The sequence below is a fragment of the Terrapene carolina genome, unplaced genomic scaffold, assembly GCF_002925995.2.
Source record: "Terrapene carolina triunguis isolate 2854851 unplaced genomic scaffold, T_m_triunguis-2.0 Scaffold90, whole genome shotgun sequence".
In the NCBI taxonomy this organism is placed as follows: Eukaryota; Metazoa; Chordata; order Testudines; family Emydidae; genus Terrapene; species Terrapene triunguis.
Genome location: NW_020664441.1, coordinates 1,423,004 through 1,439,677, shown reverse-complemented (window position 1 = coordinate 1,439,677; position 16,674 = coordinate 1,423,004). Strand labels below are relative to the sequence as shown.

General features: G+C 53.0%; 1 protein-coding gene across 1 annotated transcript in view; it reads left to right on the top strand.

Moving 5' to 3' along the window:
* Positions 1–866: 866 nt before the first annotated feature.
* MYRF (myelin regulatory factor) overlaps positions 867–16,674 on the top strand; it is a 100,275-nt gene continuing 84,467 nt past the window's right edge. Inside the window, exon 1 of the mRNA XM_024198366.1 lies at positions 867–1,235. Within this exon, the coding sequence (XP_024054134.1) occupies positions 1,190–1,235 (46 nt within the window). The 5' untranslated portion in view covers positions 867–1,189. The remainder of the gene's footprint in view (positions 1,236–16,674) is intronic.

The following is a 16,674-nucleotide window of genomic DNA, read 5'->3' as shown; positions in this document are numbered from 1 at the left end:
AGTGTTGTCTCATCTAGGGAGGTGAAACTGGGCCATAAGGCCAGAGGTCTGACTGGGCTTTCTCAGATCTCTTTGTAAACTAGCTCAGGTTCTCTTCTCAAAACACATGCTTTGGGGTTATTTTTCAGCGGTGCTGGCAGTCTAGCTCCTGTCAGCGACCGTACACTAACAAATCAATGCAGTCCAGACTCCCCCGGACAGCCTACAGTGTGGGCAGGCTAGTGTTTGTGAGTGACCCTACAAAGCCGTGTGTTCAGTCCAAACCCCCACACCCCAAACAACTCTACATTAAGGAGCCAGTGCAGGCAGGCTTGTGTTTGTGAGCGACCTTACATTAACAAATCAATGTGTGCACCCCTCCCCTACCACTGTCCCTGACCTTAACAAAGCAGTGGGCTTAGCTCAGCCTGACAAAAGGCAAGGCCAGTAATAAACCAGTGCTTGACTGACCCTATAAAAAACAAACCAGTTTATGCAAGCCACCCTACAATAACAAACGGGGGGGGGGGGGGGGTGGGCAGAGTCACCCCCAATAGGGGTGTGCGGACCTCCCAGAGCTATCCTACATAACAACAACGCTTGCTGGAGGGGAAGGGGGGAATGAGGGTGCCAGCCCCCGTGGGGGAGTGGGAATGGCAGGCGCTGTGCAGGCTTGGGGGCCAGGTGTGCTGGGGTGGGTGCGTGAGGGGAGGAAGGTGAGCCCGGCTGCCCCTGGGAAGGCTTCGGGACTATCCCAGGGCGATGGAGGGGAGCGGCTCCCCCCGGCGGGGTGCTTGCATTGCCCGCGGCGGCCAGCAGAGGGGCCGGGCCGGGAGGCGGAGCCGGAGGGAGGAGCCGCGCGGCGGGCAGGGCGCCCTGGAGCCAGCCGCCCAAGTTGAGTGTCAGGGCTGCTGCTGTTTCTCGGAGGCCGATGGACAGCTGCCGGGGCCGGACGGGGCCGACACCCCCCGCGGGGAGCCGCGGCGGCTGCTGAGAGCTCCGCAGAGGGGCGCGCTCGGCGGCGCCGGAGCCGGGGCGCGGGGAGCCGGCGGACGGGCGGGAGAGCGGAGCGGGGCACCCCGAGCGCTCAGGGGCCAGTCCCCGCCGGCGCTGCGCGGCCCGAACCCCTGGGCGTCCCCTCTGCGTGTCCGGGGGGATGCCCCCCTGCGGGCTCGGCCACTAGCCCGGCGGCCCGGTGCATGGCCCAGCTATGGAGGTGGTGGATGAGACGGAGGCTCTGCAGCGCTTCTTCGAAGGTGAGAGACCGCGGTGGGCAGCCCGGGACCCCCGGCCAGAGCGGGGCGCAGACACCCCGCAGCCAGCGCCTGGCCGCATCCCCCCGCATCCCCACTGATCCCACACATCTGCCCAGGCACCTGAGAACACGACCCACCCTGAGCAGGGACCTGGGTGCAGGCCACCATCCCCTCCCCCGTACCCCCCAGCAGGGACCTGGGCACAGAAATCGCTCCGAGAGACTGGCACTCATCCCCAGCTCTCGCATCCCCAGCGGGGAGCTGAGCCCCGGTGGCTGCCCTTGTGACTGGGCACCTGCCCTCACCGCAGATGGCGGAAGTTGAACACAAGCCCCCCTCAGACTGGGGTTTAGGTATGGGCTCTGTCCGTCTCCCCGTGACAAGGCCATCAGCCTGCCGCCTCCTTACCGCAGAACAGGGGCATGCTAATCCCAACACTACCAGCTCAGGGACACAGGCTCCCAGCAGACACATGCCACCATCATAGTCTTCACTGTAGCACAGAGCCCAGCACCAGGCCAGCCTCTACAGTCACCCCCAGACCAAAGGCCTCCAGACCAGTCCCCTGAGCCATGCACCATGGATGTCAGGCTCCTTGACCGAGGACTTCAGTACGTCTCCATCACCCCATGGCTTGCAGTATAGATCCCCCTGCTCCCAGACCAAGGACATCAGCACAGATTCCCTCCCCTGTTCCCTCTGTCCCATTGGAAAGGGACTCCTTACAGAATGCTTAGTCCTCTGCTCCAAATGCCCCACCGATTGATCATACCTACAATAACATTCTGTGCTGGGGGCTAATCACCTTTTTAATTAGCTTCCGTAGGCTGGCGCTGCACAATCAGAGACACAGATTCCCCTCAATCCCCAGAAGACCTCGGCTTGTATTCTCCTCTTAACACCAACGTGAATCAGGAGTGACGCCGTTGAGGCCAGAGGAGTTATGGAGTGTAATGTTGGTACAAGAGGAGAATCAGGCCCCTTTTGCTGGGTTCTGGACAAAGATCAAGGGTAGAACGTGACCATTTAGTAATAACTGAATAGTTAGTAAAGTTAAACTGTTGCATTAAGAATCACTCAGTTGAATGAAGGTTATGGAGCAAATTGGGGCCCTGCTGCCATTTCTGACCATTGTTTTAATTCCTCTTTCCTCTCACTGTTTCTCCTCACTGCCTCGTCTTTGTGCACCTCCCTTTGCTCTGTCTCTCTGCATTTCTTTTTTTGTCAGTTCTTTTTCTCTCTCCTCTTTCCCTCTTCTTAATATTGTCTCTTTCCCTTCGTTATGCGTCCCCAGTCTCCCCGAGATCCCTCTTCCTGTGGTCTCTGCTAACCTGCTTTCCAAGGGGAAAGGCGGCAGCAGTGGGAAACTGACTAATGTTTCAGGTGTGCATGTGCAGAATATCTGCCCTTTGCATCCAGCTCATTGCACAAAGAGCCTGTGGCACAGGGAAGATATGGAGGAACATCCTAGCCAGTTTCTCTTTTTATAGCAGGTCCTGGGAGCTTTTGTTGCTGGTGACAGTATAATCTCCAATTGTCTTGAGGGCTGGATTAATACATTGATCAAACCCAGAGTTGGGCCCCCCTCCTGCTGGTCTTTTAGTTGAGATTCACTCGCTCTGTGTTTGGGGAGTGCAGCTTGCTGATACTGTATTAACAGGAGGACAGGGGGATGGGGATCGTATGCGGAAATGATGGTGAGCTTGTTTACCATGGAAGCTGCCCAGATCATAGGGAAATGAATGCATGGTCAATGGAAGGTGCTTTATCTAATGATTTGGACTATGGCTGCTTCTCTTTCTGTTTCTTCTCCTGTTCTGGTTTCTGTGAAATCTTTCCCTTTGATGTCTCTCTAGCTCCTCTCTCTCTTTTCCTCAAAAGGAAAATATTCTCTTGTTTTTCTAGTCATGATCCTGAGTCCCATGTGGAACAGGATTAACCAGGCCGGAAGCCTTGCTCCAGAGGCTCTTACATGCACCAAATTGCTTCCTAGTCAGCCTTTGTTTTCAGTTGGGTTTCAGTTGGACATAGTTCCTGGTGGCCCCACTCCCAATCCAGCTGCATCCTCAACCCACTGAACCCCACTCTCCTAGCTTCTAAGCTCCACCTCCCCCCCCCCCCCCCCCCGCCCCCCCCCCCCCCCCCCCCCCCCACACCCTTGGCTCCCCCACTCGTGCTGTGCTGTGTGATATTTAGAAGCAGTGAACTTCGGTTGCCTTTCTCTCGTTGTCACTTTGAGGGGGGTGTTTTGTATTTCACAGGGTTTCGAGAGCCATCTGTTTGATTTATTTTTGGTGAACCCTAAAAATCTCTTGCCCATGCCTTCTCCTGTGAAAATGGAAAGTGAAGAAAACTGGGGCTGCAGGACACTTCTTTCATGTCTGCATGTTGCTCAACTGTGTAACTTTTTTATGTTCGCTCTTAGTTCGCACTGCAGCCTGCAGCATGGCAGTTTGTTTCCCATGGGCAGCTCATCCGTTCTGTTGTGTTAATCAGTGTCTGTTACACTGTGGTAGGTGAGGATGAGAGGGGAATGGAGGCGTAAGCTTTAGCACAAAGGATCACTGCCCGTGGAAAGGGGTGATGAGATGATTCTTTTCTGTCTCTCATACATGCCAGCTATCCAGGGTGTTTTGAAGGAGTGAAACTGATCATCAGGTATTAGGAGTTGAAGGTTGGTGCCTATCTTTCTAGATTTCCAGCAAGGAGTCTGATTTAACCTGGGATCTCACTGTCCTGAGAGATCAGTGAACTCAGGACGGGTAGTATACAGGTGAACAAACATACCTTGCTTCTTCTCGGTATGCTAGACGTGTATTCATTTACAAGGATAAACTCCATTAGTAGGACCGATTCATATCCACACAAATAAATTCTTTAAACTGAGTATCCCAGTTGCTTCCCATGGAAAGCTGCACGTTTGAATCAAGCCTTCCCCTCATAGAGTGAATTCATTTTTCTGCACATTGCAACATGCCGAAATAATTCGGGGAGTCTATTCTACTTCATTATAAACTGAGTCTCACCAGATCAGAGTCTGCTGTTAGCACTTCCACCATATTTATGAATAATCCTTTAGCACTTGATATTTTCGAAGTGCTGTACAAGGGTTAACTCATTCATCCTTGCAACCCTTTGGAAAGCAGGTAGGATTAAAACCCACGAGATCCTAACCCCTCGCCTCATATTCAGTCTGCTAGACATAGAATCATAGAACTGGAAGGGACCTCGAGAGGTCATCTAGTCCAGTCCCCTGCATGTTGCTGTCTCTGGTATTTACACGTCTATTCATAGCAAAATCCTTCTGTAGAGGACTGTTGAAAGCCTCTATGCGGAAAGGGTTATTTTTCCATGTTTAAACTGGTGTCAATATGGCGCTCGGGGTAGAAGCTTTTCCTCGGATCACAGCATCATCCTTAAGTTTGCACTTTGCCTAAGCAGCCATTTCCTTGTGATTCAACATCCCTTAGATCCCAGGTCCCCAGCCTTGGGCCCGGCTGGTGAGGAGTGAGCTTGATTCTGGTTCCCCTTGGGTCTGAAAATCTCAGGAGATGGGACTTTATTTCAGGAAGACGTTTCCTGGTTTCAGTCAGACTGGAGTTACCCATCTCTCTCCCATAGGAGTTTGCTGCTTTGGCACAGAGCTTGGAGATACGGGGAAACAAAGGAGATAAAGAGAGAATGGAAATGTTTGGGGCTTTGCTCTGAGATTTGTGAGGGATGAGGCGATTTTGGATTAAATGAGGCTTTTAAGGCATCTAGAGGAGGTTTGGGTGCAGGCTTTGCTGATGGGAGGAAGATGCTGTGGGGGAAGGTTGGGTTTGGTAGTGTAGGCTCTGAGGGTTCTCTGGACGGATGTTTCCCTATCCTTAGTTCAAAAGAACCTGGCTCTTTGGGTCTGACTCTGCCTTAGTTTTTGCTACAGCCCATCACTTTACCACCCAGCAGAGCTGCCTGCAGCAGGGGAAATGGAAAGCCTTGTGCCAGAGAGTGGGATGGCGGAGGCTCTGGCAGGGAAGGTAAAGGAGTTAAGTTTGGTCTCTGCAGTGTTCAGTGTTTACCTAGAGCGTTTGTATTTTATATCAAAGGGAAGGTGGGGAGTATAAAAAGCCTGACCCTTGGCTGGCACCCTGCTAGAAACCCTACCTTCCTCTCTGCCTAACACTCACACGAGGGAACCAGTTACGACAGAGCTCAGCTATTCGGGATCCCTCTCTCTCTCTCGGCTAATTTACGAGATAAGAGGTAGTTGAAGAATGTGCATCGGGAAAGATGTGCCGAGCGGCTTTAAAAGGAAGAACAAGCAGGACTGGGGGTGGATGGCGGCTTGGCTGCTGTCTGAGGGTTGGCCTGTTAAATCTTTTTGTAGGGTGTTAGTGGGTAAAGTTCCTCTGTGTGTAACAAGCCTGTGTGTGTGTGTGTGTGTGAGAGAGAGAGAGTACACAGACTGATTGTGTTTGCTCGTGTGCTCACAAGGGCTGCCATGGCCCTGCTGTTGAATTGTTGCTCGCTGCCTGAAGGGTCACAGGAATCTCTCAGCTGTGAGTGTGAATGAGTGAGTGTATATCGGTGTTTATCAGCCAGGGAGTGAGTGGATGTTTAGTCAGTGTGTGTGTATTAATGGGACTGAGACAGTGCCCTTCTCTGGTGCCTTCCATCCTGGATCTCAGCTGGCTTTCCAGACATTATTAGGGAACACAGCCCCTCTGCAAAGCAGCTCAGGACTGTCATCCTTGTTTTACAGATGGGGAAACTGAGGGCTGGTCCACACTGGGGCGGGGGATCGATATAGGAAACGCAACTTCAGCTACGAGAATAGTGTAGCTGAAGTCGACGTTTCCTATATCGAACTAAATTTACTTACTTCGGGTCCACGCGGCGCAGGCAGGCTCCCCCATCGACAGCGCTTCCTCCTCTCGGCGAGCAGGAGTTCCGCAGTCGACGGGGGAGCGCTTCTGGGATCGATCTATCGCGTCCAGATGAGACGCGATAAATCGATCCCAGAAGATTGATCTCTACCCGCCGAATTAGGTGGGTAGTGTGGACCAGCCCTGAGGCAAGGTGTTGAAGTGACTTGCCCAAGGTCAGATGAGGGAAGAGCAGGGAATTGAACCTGCAACTACTGACTCGCATTCTCATCCCTAGGTCTAACCACTCCCTATCCTTTTGTTGGCATGTGGTTATGTCTTCACTATAGCCGCTACAGCAGCACAGCTACACCATGGCAGCCATGCCACTGTAGAGCCATAGTGTAGATCCTTCCCACAGTGATGGAGGGTTTTTTCTGTCACTGTAGGTAATCCACCTCTCTGGGTGGCAGAAGCTAGGTCAGTGTAGCCGTGTCTACACTGGGGTTAGGCCGGCATAGCTGCAGCGCTCAGGGGTGTGAATTTTTCACACCTCCTGAGTGCTGTGTCTGTGTCACCCTAACTGGATAATGCAGTGGAACAATAAGCAATCACAAGGGGTGAGCAAAAATCAGTTGCTGAACAGAGTTGGTCTTTGAAGAAAGAGGGAGCAGAATTCCACTCAGCTGCTGGATCCTCGACTGGGGCAAAGCATCCCCACTTGAGTGACTGGAGCTTGGCTGATTTACGTCTACTGAGGTTCTGGCTCATTTGTCAGTGAGTCTATAGGGAGGCCTCTCAAGACAGGCGGTAGTTTCAGGATCCTACCCCACCAGGGTATTGTGAGGGAGTGACTGGGGGGTCCCAAAGGAGCCAGAGAGAAGCTGATTTGAGGACTTCCTGGGGTACTGCAGGGGTGTGAGGGGGGTTATGAGGGGACCCAAATGGGCAGTTTGGGGGTCTCCTGTGACAGAACTGGCACAAATGGGTTATCATAATGGAAGCAAAGGGGGAAGAGGGACTTCAGGCCTGGGGCCTCCAGGGTGGAAGCTGGAGGCTGCATGCCTAGGCACAAGGCAGGGATGCTGTGTAGGAGGCAGAGGCAATACTATTGAAGTGCCGTGAACATGGATATAGGCTGAATCTGTGAACTTGTACCTCTAACTGACACCACAGACTCAGAGTGCCCTGGCTCTGAGATCCTCCCCACTGCCCTGTGCAAAGGAAAGGTGGCTGTGGGAATGGGAGTGGTGATGCAGCATTTGCCCTGGAGAGGGGTGGGGTGGTGCTTAGAGGTGAGACCGGAGCAGGACGAGGACTGCAGGGAGCTTGCATTTCTGCCGAACCTCTCATCCAGCTGGCTCCCAAAGGACTTCAGACTTTAGTATATTTAGTAGGGGTCACTTTCCCCACCACTGAAATGCAGCCACCTCTGAGGTGGAACGTGGCAGCTGTTAGCGCACACAGCAACACTTCACATGAGTTTGGGACAGGAATTGACCATGATGCCATATCTAACTGAGAATGTAGGTAGTGTTTTGTTGGCAGAACATAATTATTTGAATTGAAATTTGCCCAGAACACAGGGTTAACACCCCTCCTCTTGTGAAGGGGTCTCGTGACCATAAGAGATCAGAGCCTCAGCTTGATGTCTCATTTGGATGATGGCCCCTCCAGCAGACTAGGATCTCATAGCGCTATGCTGTGGGGCTGGGTCATTCCTGACTCAGAGGGAGGAGCCCCATATACTGAATCACCAGCAGGTGATCTGGATTTATCCAGGGACGGGGCTTCACAAACGCTCTTCAGCCTTGGCTACCGGGCTTGCCAGCTCAGCTGCGCTGCTGTCCGGGCCTCAGGGCTTGCTGGCTCAGCCATGCTTCCACCTCTCAGCCTTTGCCACTGGCTTCCTCTGAGCACTCCCCACTGCTGCCATTTCTGAGGAGAGCTTTCCCCAGGGGAATCACACCTCATCCAGTCGGGGTGCAGACACTGAGCGGGGAACCACAGGTGCTCTGGCTTTGCTCTGGCCTGTGAGTGAATGCAGAGAGCCCTTCTCCGCCCCCTGGGAGAGCTGATGGAGCCACCCACTCCGAACGCAGGACACATCTGCTCCGGGGCTGGTGTCCATGCTCGGCCCTGCTTGTGTGGAGGAGGATGGGGGACAGTGGCCCCACAAGGTGGCCGTCTAGCTAGGGGCTGCTTGCTGCGGGCAGGAAGCTAAGAGGCTTTGTGTGGAAAATTTCACTGAGCAGAGTTAGCCTGTGACAGAACGGCCCTGGGGAAGCTGGTACAGCACAAACACATGACCGGCCCTTTCGGTAATCCCCCCGCAGACCCAAATCCCAGAGGGTGCCTGTTAGAGTGAGGCGCTGCGCAGAGGTGGCAGCCTCCCGGCCTCCTCAGCCCCCCACCCCTCACAGAGAGAATAGAAAACCCGGCCGGCAGCAGCGCTGGGATCCACACAAGCCGAGCGAGACAGCGGGATGACTGAGGGGGAGAGTGGGGACGCTGGAGCGTGACACCTGTTGTCACCACGCTCAGGATGCGCTGGATCCGAGCAGGTAACTGCCCAGGGCCCCTTAACCCTTCCACTGCCGAGCTTTCCTCTCTGTCTGCTCTCCTCTATCCTGCCATCTGACCTCCCCAGCCCACCTGTCTGCTTTGGAGCTATACCTGGGTCCCAGAGGAGAGCGGGCAATTTGAGGCCACTGGTGAGCATAGCCCCCCTTCCAGGCCTCCTGCAGGGGAGAGGGAGAAACCCAGCACCCACTGAATGCCAGCCTTGGTCCCAGGCACAGGGAGACACAGCAGCTGTGGCCTGTCTTGGGAGGATGGAAGGAGAAGGCTCCCAGGCATCATGACCACATCCTGCTACCAAGTGTGAGCCCAACACAGAACAACTTGCTCCCCCATCCAGGGTCTCACAGTTCTGGCAATGCTTCCCCAGGTGCAGCCCACCTCCCCTCGCCTGTGCCACATGGGTGCCTCTTTCCCTGGGGCTGAGAACATGTGGGAGGGGAGAAGGAAAGAGGAAGTGGGAGAAGGGCAGAGCTGTTAGGATATATGGGGGTAGGGGAGTAGATCCTGGAGGGGGGCAGTTGATGAGGGGCTCAGAGTTACTCCTGGTGCTGCGAATCAGAAAGAGCAACATGCGCTAATGCCCAGAGAGGTTCCCTCTGGAGTTCGGGTGACCAGGGTCTGAGACATTCCTTGCTGCAAGTTCTTCCTGATGTGGGCTTCCATTCTGGCACAGGTGGCTGGGAGTGCTGACTGGAGAAGGCAATTTGAGGCAGGAGGGCAGGGGTTGAACTGAGCTGAGGTGCTAATTATTCCACCGAGACAGCCTGACGGGGAAGCAGAGCCTTGGGGAGCTGCGTTTCCCCCTTGCTTGGTCTGGCGAACCCCTGGAGAATGGAGATGCCCTCTGGTCTTGTCAGCATTGCCAGAGCTGGGCAAACCCTGTGAGGAAGCCACCCTGAACGTTTTGCTCCGACGGTGCCTGCAGCCCTTTCCCACAGTGAATGCTCACGTGCCAGGTGGCTGGTGGGAAGCAGAAGCCTTGCAGACACACCGCGAGCTGGTCTGAATCAGAAGCCACTTGTCCGAGCCCTCTTTCTGGTTTATAAAAGTGTGAGTCATCCAATGAGGGGGCACAGACAATAGCAGGTGACCAAAGCAACCTATCGACCGGCTGGGAGGATGAGTATTCAGATAGCTGCCATGAGCAGTTGGTGGGCATCCCTGGGGGTGAGGTGGGTTTGTGTCAAGCATTCATGGAACAGACTCTGGTGATCAAGCAGGGAGTGCTCACTGTCCATCCGGGAACAGGAGCAGGGGCGCCATTTGCTGGTACGCTCCTTGTCTCCAGCTCGCCACGTGACCTGTGCAAGTCTCTCTCTCATGGTGTCTCTGAGAGGGCTTTGTGCACCGATGACCCAGGAGAATGAAGTCTGCTGTATCCACAGAACAGGGGCAGCGCTGGCAGCGCCACTTCCCCCCCAGGGTGCCCCTTGGCAGATGTGTTCCTAGGGGGCTCAAGCCTAAGGGGAGCAGGAAGTTTGGTCATCGGCCACAATCAGCTTTTGACTTCTCTGCTCCAACCGTCAACAGTGAGGCTGCCAACGAGTGCTGGATAGGGTGGGGTTTGCGACACAGACACCGATCTGTTTGGGAGTAGGCTGAGGTCACTGAGCTCATTGAACTGTAAAAGCATCACGTAGGAATGCCTCATAGTCACCTCTGAGCTGGGGCTGGATTGGACCCAGTGAGAGGGGAAAGGCTTGGTGCTCGGCTGGCAGCCCCTGAGCCCACTCCTTTGGTCCTGGTGGCTACCCTTGCTCCCCAAAAGCTCCACTTGTGCGGTTTGGTGGCCACTTTTTTGTCTGGCTTGGGTGCAGTTGGTGTTTGCGACTGGCTGGCTGGCTGCGATGAGGCGTCTCTCAGCCCTTCGCCCTGCTTTGCTAGAGCAGGGAGGTCACCAAGGTTCTTGGGACAGATTCATCCAGAATGTAATTCCAGGGCTGTTACACCTGGGGTGAACTGGCCCCTTCTGTCTGTTCATTGCCCAGAAGTGCTATGGAGGCTCTGTCTGAGACTAATCTGGCCCTAGGTCAGCGGCTGCTCCCCCTGGGGGGCTCGCCCCACCCTAGGGCTGGGGCCGGCTCCTCTCCTCTGCTTCATTCTGTCCTGGTCTCTTCTACACCTGGAAATACAGACAGCAGATGCATTTTAAAGGGGGAGAGAGAAATGGGACCCTCCTAGACTCTTCCTGTCCTGGGCTTGGGCCACATGAACTTACCGGCCCCCGCCCTCCCCCGATGGGGCCATGGCTGATATGTCCAGCTGGGCTGACCCTGTGTGTGCAGGCCCACCCCCCCAGGATTATAGACTCTCTATTCTAAATAAGGGTCCCATGGACTTCATGGCTGTAACATGGCTTCCCCCGCGCTGCCTGTCTCCTCTCTGGCTGAAGGACCCCAGGACAATACCCCTTGTTGGTCCACAGCTCAGGTGACCCTGGGGGTAGACCCCATTGGAAATTCCCAGTGCGGTATGCCATTTGTCACGCATCCAGCAAGGAAAGCTGCGGGATGGCTGCCTTGCACAGCATGCTGGGTAACTCCCCGCTCTTGATTGACTGGGCCTTGCCCTTGGACTTTGCGCTGTCTGATAAGAACCCCAATGAGCTAAATGGATCTGAGCAATGATTAACTCAATGTGTGCACTGCCAGGGAACGGGGAGCAGCTCTCTGGAGACGCAAACAGGAGCCCAGCAAAGGACTGATTGAGCCCAGCCTGTAATTCCCCGTTGGGTGCCCCTCCCATGTGCCAGCTCTTAGCACTAGTCATCTCTGGGCAGCATCCTTCATGGGAGACAGACCTGGGCAAACACCTCCTTCCTGTCTCTTCCCCGCAAAGACAAACTGATTGGTGCAACCAGCGAGACAAGAGCAGCCCCCTAGATAAGGGGGAGAGGCCGCAGGAGGACAGCACGCTCCGGAGGGTAAGGTGTGCTCTTAGCAAGGATAGGGAAAGGAATCCCATGGACACATCTCATTATAAAGGTGGCTTCTCCACCCCCTCCCCTTTCTATGCAGTGCCCCCTGCTGGCTGGAACCCATTGACCTGTCCCTGGGGTGCTCTCCTCCATTTCCTACAGTGCCCCCTGCTGGTTGGGACCCATTAGCCTGTCCCCTGAGTAACCCCCTCTTCTCTGTTCCTAGGGTGCCCCCTGCTGGCTGCGGCAGAGTGGCTTCCTAGTGCACACTTGTGAACCAATGCTGTCTGAATGGATAGGGCATGGTAGGGTGATCCGTCATACATGATGGTGGTGGGGTGCCTGGCTGAGCAGGAGTTCCCCCTGTAGCATGCACTGGAGAGCGATGATGAAGGGTGTGTCTGAGCGGAGCGCTTCCCTCCTGTAGATGGAGTGTAATGTGACACCTCGAGCCAGGTACTTATCTTGCTGAACTTTATGATGCCATTACCAAAGATGGCGGGAGAGAGATCTCTGGGAGAGAACTGCAAGTCCCAGGAGACTGGCAGGTCACGGTTGCAAAACACAAATGGCAAGTGGTGTGGGAGAGCGAGTGAGGGCAGGGCAGGGCACTAGCCTGGCCTCTGGGGATGGTGATATGGGCTGCTCTTCTGGCCATGCAGGTGGTTAGAAACACATGGGATGGATTATTAAATGGCCTCATTTCTTCAGTTCCGTCACTTGTGAGGGAAGCATAAATTCTAGCCGATGAGCAGCGGTACATGAGCCAAAGGCTTCAACTTGTCTAATCCTCCACCAACCACTGCTCCCTTTCCCTATCTTCCACCTTCTCCTCCCCTTCTGTCCGTCCGTCCCTCTCTCCCACCTCCTTTTCTCTCTCCATATCTGTTGTAACTTTTTTCCACTTCATTGGGGCAGGTGGATGCTTTTATTCCATTCATTTACCATAGTTATCTGCAAACTACCCTAAGAGTAAGAACAAAAAGGAGACAGGATTGAAAACAACATGCTGCTTGGGTATAAATTCAGCAGGAGCAGTGTGGAGGGGCTAAAGGCATGCTGACAGGTACATGCCATCCAAAATGTGGGGACTCCAAGCTCCATGGTCCCTTTTGGCTTTGGAATCTATGATTCCTTTAAAAAAAACACCAAATGGAAACACTTTTTGGTGAGATTTAAACCTTCCCCACAGAGTCTGTCACCCTAACACTGCAGCACTGGGCTACTGTATGAGAGTCGAAGTGTCAGATCGACTAGGCTGGTTCTGTTGTCGCAAAGCAAACATAGCAATTGATGGAGGAGCGGAGCTGCAGAGGCAGCATGGCCAAGGGGATAAGCCACTAGGGCTTCCAAAAGAACTGAAGAGAGTTAAATGCCCACAGTGAATGAGAGCTGGGAGTCTCAGTCCTGAAGGCTCCTTTGCCAATCCCAGCTCGGGGATGCTGGGTAACCTTGGGAAGTCACGTCTCCTCCCGATCATTGTCTGTCTTGTCAATCGGTAAGCTGCTTGGAGAAGGGCCTGTCTGCTGCAATGTGTTTTGTACAGCACCCTGCACAATAGGGCACCGATTTTGCCTGCAGCCTGTATGCAAATGCAAATAATGAAGAGAATTTAAATTAAATCTTTAGTAACTGCTTAGTTGTAATAATCTTAGGTGTTGCTAATAATATTCTCTAGATAAATGGTTTTTAATCTCTTGATGCCTCTTTACAAAATACAAATCAGCCAACCAACAGCAACCCAGATAAAGAGTCAATCAATCAATCAACCAGCTTGTTCCTTGGGCTTTTCTTTTCTGACAAATGGCTGTGATTGGCACTGATAAAGCAAAGCCCTTAAATGCGTGCTTATGCCCTGTCACAGGGGGACTGGCCCCTTTAAGAGGGAACAGGTCCCGTTCACCAGTGACTGGTTAGTTGCCTCCCGGCAGGCCCTGGTAGAGGACGCCTGTCCTCTATACAGGCCCAGGCAGTAGATGAGAATGGGGAACAAGAACTGGGAAAGCGGGGAACATGGTGAGAGATGCCTGGAAAGAGCTGCATGAGGCCTGAGAGCTGGCACACAGAGAGGACTGATGAGAGCAGTTGGCGAGAACTGGCTGGAGCTGGGGAACCCGGCCCAGTAGAACATTCATATGCAGACTCCTAGGTAAAAGGGAAGAACCTGCTCAGTCAGGGCAGGTTGAGCCCCAAAAAAGAAGGTTGATTCTTCAGAGAGGTTCCCATGAGAAAAAGCCGAGCAGGACTTGTAGGCAAAAGGAGTCTGGGGCGTAGGAGCCCTCCTGCTGAAGCCCTGAGTTGAGGACTGCGGAGAAATGTTGCAGAAGGCATGGCGAATTGCCAGAGGCCCTGGAATAGGGGCCCAGGAATTGAAAAAGAGGGACTGTTCACTCTCAGGTGGCCTGGAGAATGGGGCCCTGGAGCAGGGCCAGAAGACCTGGGGAGTGGAGCAGTTAGCTCTTGGGTGGCCAGCCTAGAGAATGGGGCCCTGGAGTGGGGATGGAGAACTGCTGCATTTTAATCTATTTTACTGTGGCATTTCAAGAATTGTCTGTTTTAAGAGGGATCAGCTGGTGGTTGCTGTTATACTAATAAATTATGGGACGCAGGGCTTGAACTGGACTCTGAGTGGGACATTTCTGTCCCTGGAGAGGTGGTAACCATCAGTCTGATATGTGAGGAGAAGATGGGCAACATAGTTGGTACCAGACACTGTAGGGGAGAGTGGGGCAGGACTTGCCTGTATTGCCACAGAAGGGCGCTCTGTCGGGGAACAAGCCCTGTTATGTGCCCTTTTGACTTCAATGGGGATTAAGCATCTGCTTAAAGTAAAGCATGTACTTAAATGCTGTGCTGAATTGGGGCCATTGGGGGTCTTTCATTATTTGTGGCATACCAGTAGAACGTCTTTGGCACTGAGCACTGCACAAAAAAAGGCAGTCCTTACCCCAAGGAGTAGAGTCTACAGGTTAAACCACAGGTGTGATCCATTGGCAAATCCTAGGCATGGTTTGGGGTGGGGTGGGGGTGGTTCTTTTTCTGTTTTAATTCTAAACTTGTTTCCTGTGGAGGTTGTAGGAGAAGTGAGTTTCTGGAACGGGAGGGAGGGGGGCGGGAGAAGGGGGGGATGGCTTGGTAGGTGGGTCCCACGCGGAGGGGCAGCCTGGTGAAGTGCATAGAGAAGAGTAGGAAACAATAAATGGGCCATTGAGACAGGTACTGTTGGTGAAGCCCCCTGGGAGTGAGGAGGACACAGTCAGAAATGAGATGGGGAAGGGCTGAGCTGCAGAGAGCTTGGAAGGCCAAGATGAAAAGTTTGAGCTAGATGTGGTGTTGATGGGGGAGCTGCTGGAGGGACTCTCAAAGGGGAGCAATGTGGTCAGCCCAAGAGTCAATAGGGAGAATTTATAATTAGAGACATGCTGATTTGCCCGGGGAAATTCTGCTCTTGTTGAGAGCTGGGTTCCTCTGGCTTGCGATGTTTGCTTCCAGGATGCTCTGACAGGCACACATGGGGGGAGTCCTATCTCAGGCACCATGGTTCTGATCGTCCCAAGGAATATTTCAAGGTGAAGTAGACAATTGTTTTAGGTGTGTCTGCACTGGGAATTGTCAGTGGTAGCAGCGCTAGTGTTGTCTGGGTACAGCCATTCTCATCATTGTTGCCTAGTGGTAGAAGCGCTCTGTGTATGCAGAGCTTCTCTTGTTGCTATTCTTGGTGGGGCTGCACTGGTTCGAGAGAGGCCTTTGGGGGTGACCACAATCATTTGGTTTAGGAAACCTGAAGGAACTCTGTCAATCAGTTTAGATTCAGGAATTTGGACGGCTCCCGCAGCTGATGTCAATTGGCGTAACTCCCTTGAAACCAACAGAGCTACACTGATTTGCACCCCTTGAGGATCTGACCCATAACATATGGACTGGAAAGTTTTCATTATAGTATCTTTAAATGAAAAAAAAAATGGTTTATTTTATTTAAACATTCTCCGTGCAGTGCTGGAAACGCAGACACAGCAGCACGGACCAGGTAGTAGGAACTGGCGGGCACTAGAAAGTAGAACTGATTCATCTTGTTTCACTGCTCAGGCTGAGCGAAGTTCAGCAACTAAACAAAGAGCACTAGGGAGTGCAAAGGAAGTTAGGGTCCAGTGCTGCAAATTACTCACAGGAGGAAATGTTATTCATGCAAAGAAACCTGTCGAAGACGATGGCTTTGCAGGGTTGGGCCCTCACTAATTCCCACCCATCTGGTTCACAAACCCGATACCTCTGGATTTACTGAGAGCTCTGAACGCACTTCTCCATTAAAGGTCTAATATCCAAGTGCTGTTGTGATGTCTCATGTTACTAAGGTGTTACTCCTTGCTATGATTTGTGTTGTGGTGGTGACTAGCGCCTGCACCTGAGATCAGGGCTCCATTATGTGAGGTGCTGGACAAACACACAGTAGGAGAGAGTCCCTGCCCTGAAGCGCATACAGTCCATATAGACAAGCTGAACAAACAGGACTGGCCTCTTTGGGCAGGGGTGCCAAATCCCTGAGGTTTTTTTTGCTTGTGCCATTGGGGGAGGGGTGGCTCTGGAAACATTTTCCGTCTTGGGTGACAAAATATCTAGGGCCAGCCCTGCGCACAAAGTGGGGGAAGAAAGGAAAGATGATTATTTCCATGTTACAGTTGGGGAACTAAGGCTCAGAGAGATGAAGTGACTTCCCAAGGGAGTCAGCAGCAGAACTTGGAATTGAACCTACATCTCCTGGGTGCCTTAACCACAAGACCAGCCTTCCCCTCTAGTGTACACACTTAACTAGGGAGTGTCACAAATAATTAAAACTTAGCTAAATTGCTAAAAATAATTGAGCACAGTCCAGTTTGAGAGTCCATATCCTTTGTGTACCTCCCCCCCCCCCCCCTGCATTTGCTTACCTGCAAATTCACAAAATTCCATAACTGGCGATGAAATTTTTAGCAAAGTTCTGCTTTGTGTGTTTTTTGTATCTTGAAAATGTCTCTCCTTTAAACAAAGAAGTTGTGAAGTTTCATAGATCTTTAAGCCCAAAGAGGACCATTAAATCATCTAGTCTGACCTCTTG